Source organism: Acanthisitta chloris, unplaced genomic scaffold, assembly GCF_000695815.1.
Source record: "Acanthisitta chloris isolate BGI_N310 unplaced genomic scaffold, ASM69581v1 scaffold14852, whole genome shotgun sequence".
NCBI lineage: Eukaryota > Metazoa > Chordata > Aves > Passeriformes > Acanthisittidae > Acanthisitta > Acanthisitta chloris.
The window spans coordinates 21,166-26,102 of NW_008660011.1; the positions used below are offsets into that span (position 1 = coordinate 21,166).

The window sequence follows — 4,937 nt, forward strand, 5'->3', positions numbered from 1 at the left end:
CTGGAGCCCCTTCAGCTCCTGGCAGGTTGCTCTGAGGTCTCCACACAACCTTCTCTTCTCCAGGCTGAACAGCCCCAACTCTCTCAGCCTGTCCTATTAGGGGAGATGCTCCAGTCCTCTTATCAACTTCGTGGCCTCCTCTGGACTTTCTCCAACAGTTCAATTTCCTTCTTACATTGAGGACACCAGAACTGTGTGCAGTACTCCAGGTGGGGTCTCATGAGAGCAGAGTAGAGAAATCAAGTAGAGGGGGAGAATCCTGACTCTTTGTTGGGGTTTTGTCACAGTAAACTGAAAATTGGAGCATTTCCTTTCTGTTGTGGAGGGAGGTTGGATTCCCAGACTTCAGTGGTTTGCAATCTAGGCTGAACCACAGACAGACGTGCCAGAGCTCCATTTGGAAGTCTTCTTGCTCAACACCACCACAGAGGTGATACGTATAAAACTCAAATGACACATTTCATCACCCCAGGATGGTTTCTGAGTCCTTTACACCCAGTTAAGGCTGGATTTTAATTCCAGGTTCAAGGATTTGGCTCCACAGAGGAGAACAGGAGGGACAACTTGGTCTATAACCCAACGCTCCTCTCTCTTTCAGCTCTACCCCCAAAGGTGCCACATCATTCGATGTCTACGCCACCTCTGCAGTTACGGTCCACATCATCCACAGCCCCACGACAAAACCCATGATTAACTCCAGGTGGCCCCTGGATCCCGATATAGAGGTTGTGGTGACTATTGATGTCACCAGTAGGACCATTAATGACAATAAGGTGAGTTGCTTTTTACTGGAAAACGTGTGAAATTTCCTAGGAAGATAGGGAGGATTACAGACAGACTCAAGCATTTCTAATTTGTGCTGACATTGGACTCGTTTTCCGAGAAAACCTCAGACTTAATCAGAATTGTGCAATTAAGACACATAAAAAAAGGAAACCAAGAAGGAGAAGGAGATCAGTCTGTGCCCTAACAATGCAAAAGCTGATGTTGGCAGCAAAAATATTCCAACCTTGGCTCTTTGCAGTTCAGCTGAACTATGATTAATGGAGAATGGCTTGGCTGAACCCTCCAAGATCTTGTTGATTGGTCAATCCAATGAATGAGAAGACCTACTCAACAGGATGGGACTTGGGGCATGATTTGGTGATGTCTTTGCAGGTTAAGATTTCATACTATGGCCGGGAAGGCAATGAGCTTGCGGTGGCTTGGCTGTACCTCACCTGCGTAGGTAGGTGTTACAGCAATGTTCAGTCCTTCCTGATGGCAAGATCTAGTTGGGCTCCTGGGATGGGAGTTAAGTGGGGGGCGCTGGCTGAAGGTTTGGGTGTTGACTGATGCTGACAAGCAAGAGGGAAATAATTAAAATGTTATTACACTGCCTTATATGGTGCAAAAAAGACAGAGGTTGGGCCGTGTCCCCACCCAACGCACACATCGAGCATCCTCCTCTGCTTGCCAAGGCCATTGCACTGGCAGAAGAGGATCTGAAGGAGATCTTCTTGCCTAGCTTTGCCCAGTGTCCTCCTCCTCGACCTCCATAAGGGAGAAGAATAGGCACCAAAGTGTTGTCTGACCTATTTTAGAAGTTTAGGATGAGATGAATCATTCCCTTTAAATGCCTATTTTCCCCTGCTGACTACAAAGAGAGTCTAGACAACCAGTCTGGATACAGAAGCCTTCCAGTTGGATGGATTAATTACCCTAAATTTGGGATTTTCTAAAGCATTCCCATGACAGTCAGACCTATGTCCTTAAGTCATGCATATGCCTCCCCAAATTGCACCTGGAGAGGCTGAAGGTTTCCCACGTCCCATGGCTGATGGGCTCCGCTGAAGCTATCTGGGGCCACCACTGGCCACAGGTTTTTTGCCTTAGAAATGCTCTTCACTTGCTTAGATTTAGAGTTTCATTTCCAGCTTCTCCATGTCCTCTTCTCTGCATCAAGGAGGAGGACAATCTCTGCTTCATTCCCTGTGTTTTCCACATCCCATCCAGAGGAGATTTTGTGTTAGGATTAAGGTAGGGTTTGGATGAGGTGTCTGGTAAACCTTTGCTTTGTTGCAGCAGAGGCAGAAATTTGAGGCAATAAGAGCTCTGTAAGGGAAAGACCTTCTCAAATGTTCCCTCAAGCCTGGTCATTACTTAGGTGTTTACTCACCCATGGTGAAAACACATTTTTTGTGCCTCCACCATGGTTTGGCTTCACAAAAAATGCAAGTCAATGTGAAATTGGTGATATGCCATAAAATATGCCAAGAAGTAAGGATGTTCCTGTGGAAAGAAGGGCGAAGACAGCTGGAGATCTAAGAGGGAAAGTCATGAAAACGCCATTGGCTTGGATTTTCTATCAGCATTTTGTTGGAGATATTGGGTCTGGAGCAGCTTTGGGACATGAAGGTGGTGTTGGTGTTGGATGACCCATGGCTAGTGTCAAAGATGAACACAAAATGCCAGTGAGAGCTCATTCCCCTGCCCATGGCTTCCTTCTGTCCTGCTGTTTCAGATATATCCCTGGACGTGGACTTGAGCCGGAGTGGCAGAGTGAAGAGCAAAGGGAAGGACAAGGTAATGAGACGCTTTGCTGTAGGCAGCATTTGGAGGGAGAGGGCCTTGGGTGGTGTCTGAGCTAGGGCAAAGAACCTGGCAAATCCTCAACCTACTAATTGAGGAGGAAAAGACTTTATTTTCTTATTCCATGCCAAAATCCCCTACCTTTCCAGTCCAGCCCTGAAGATCCTGGAGGAGAAGACACTTTGATTTTTCTTCCCTTTCCTTCTTTTTTTCCTTTTCGGGCTTGAAACCTGCTGCTAAATGAATGAGCTGCAAGTCTAACTAACAGCAAGATATATATCCCTTTGGCAACTAATCTACATATGCCCAAGCACTTAAGCTGGGTAATTAGCTGCAGCCCAATCGGCAGCACAAATTGCGTATCGCGATGGGATTAATTTCTAGAAGCGGCTCAGCATTGTCCAAGTGAGGCCTGGCAGATACTTTCTGCCTTGTTAGAAGATAAGATCTCTTCAAAATAGTCTTTTCTGGCCATGCTAGAAGCTGAGGTTGGGAAATTTAGTGGCTTGAAAGCATTGCTGATGTCTTCTCACCAGCTGTGAGGGCATGGTGTGGTTTGCCCTCCAAGCGTGGCCATGGCAGTGAGGTTTTCCTAACTCCATGAGGAGGATGGGATGGAGGAAATCTTGATTCCATCCACTTTGGGTGCTTCTCTTCCAGGCCAAGTGGACATGGGGTCCAGATGGACAAGGAGCTGTGCTGCTGGTCAATTGTGACCGGGACAGTCCCGGCGCGGGGGGGACGGACAGTGGTCAGGTGGACATACGGACTCCTGCAGGTAGGGTCATCCACAGCCTGAGGACACCCCAAAGGTCTCACTGGGGTGTTTCCCACTTGTAACACCTCCATCCCCTCTGTCCATGTCCCTTCTCTCCATCTCTCCCCCCGCAGACCTTCAGGACATGTCTGTCATGGTGCTGAGAACTCAAGGTCCCAGTGCTATCTTTGATGAGTACCAGGTGGTCCTGCATGTCCCCGAGACAGACGCGGATAAAGTGCGAGTTTTCCATGCTATCCGTGAGTATTCCTTCCTTCCTTCTTTCCCACGTATCCATGCATGACACCAAGGTGAGCAAACCCTAAATTTTTTTTTGTTGGGCCACCTCCAATTGCTGGAAACACTCATTTATCCCCAAAGCTCCTGTCTTGTTGCAGAACATAGGGTTGGATGGAAAAAAATCATGGGAAAAAAAGGATAAAAAGAAGCTTTTCTCAACAAGGTTAATGAGATTTTGCTATTCCCATGGAATGGAAACTCCTGGCACCTTTTTGGAGTGGGCAATGGCCCACCCACCAGAGCTGTCGATCCCGTTGGGCAGAACATGTTGCCTTTGAACACCCTGTGAGCTGCATCCCCAGCACTCCCCATGGAAAATCAGGTCAGGGAACCCAAGTGTATCATTAGATACTTAACTCGAGCCACGCACCTTGAAAGGGCTGGTCCTGAGGGTATGGAGTCCTCTTTGTGCCAGGAAGATCAAGTGTGTTCCCCAGTGAAGAGGAGGCACACCCACTCCTCTACAAACCATGCTGGCATCAGCCACCTCCTCCTCACTGGGGCCTCTTTCCAGCCTGGTGGACAGGTTGGTCACACTGTCTTGGGTTGGGTATTTTGGTGTTCCTTCAGGGAGTGACTCATACCCCCACTACAAACCCGTGTTGGGGCCAGACAAGCTCTCCTACGTGTTGGACCATGTGGGCAATGGAGAAAACACCTTCTACGTGGAAGGGTTGGCATTCCCCGACGTGGGCTTCTCCGGGTTGGTTTCCTTCAGCGCCAGCTTGTTGGAGGTCCCCCATAAGGTATGTCAGGTTTGTCCCATCCCCTTCCAAGTCCCCCAGTGGTGAGGTTTCCAACTGCTGCTCCTTGTTTTCTCTCCTCACAGAATTCTCCAGGCACCCCAATTTTCACGGATACAGTGGTTTTCCGAGTGGCACCCTGGATAATGACACCCAACACCCAGCAGCCTCTGGAGGTCTTTGTCTGCAGGTAGGAGGGATGTCACCCCATCACTCTCCTGCCTTGGGCAACTCTCCAGGGAGGGATTTTCAACCCTTCTTTGCTGTGTGGTAGCTATAGGGTGAGCCAAGATTTAGGCATGCTGTACTGAAGGCAATATTTGGGAAGGGAGCCTGCTGTCATTGCTGAATTCCTTGCAATCCCAAGGAGAAAGACTGGAGAATCCTCTCCAGGTCTAACCTCATTCAGAACTGTTGTCCAGCGTGTTTGGGAATGAGGAATGAGCTGTGGGGTCAGAATTGTGGGGGCTTCTTGTGATCCTTCTCATAACCTCAACCCTTTCCTCTCCCTGCAGCATCAAGAAGGGCTCAGAATCCAACGAGATCTTTCTGGAAGGTCTCAAGGT

At 48.6% G+C, this 4,937-nt stretch overlaps 1 protein-coding gene across 1 annotated transcript in view; it reads left to right on the forward strand.

The window, feature by feature from the left end:
• PADI1 (peptidyl arginine deiminase, type I) overlaps positions 1-4,937 on the forward strand; it is an 11,068-nt gene that overhangs the window by 2,053 nt on the left and 4,078 nt on the right. Inside the window, 8 exon segments of the mRNA XM_009069649.1 lie at positions 599-773; positions 1,159-1,228; positions 2,504-2,565; positions 3,232-3,349; positions 3,463-3,588; positions 4,199-4,374; positions 4,458-4,561; positions 4,887-4,936. Coding sequence (XP_009067897.1) covers positions 599-773; positions 1,159-1,228; positions 2,504-2,565; positions 3,232-3,349; positions 3,463-3,588; positions 4,199-4,374; positions 4,458-4,561; positions 4,887-4,936 — 881 coding nt within the window.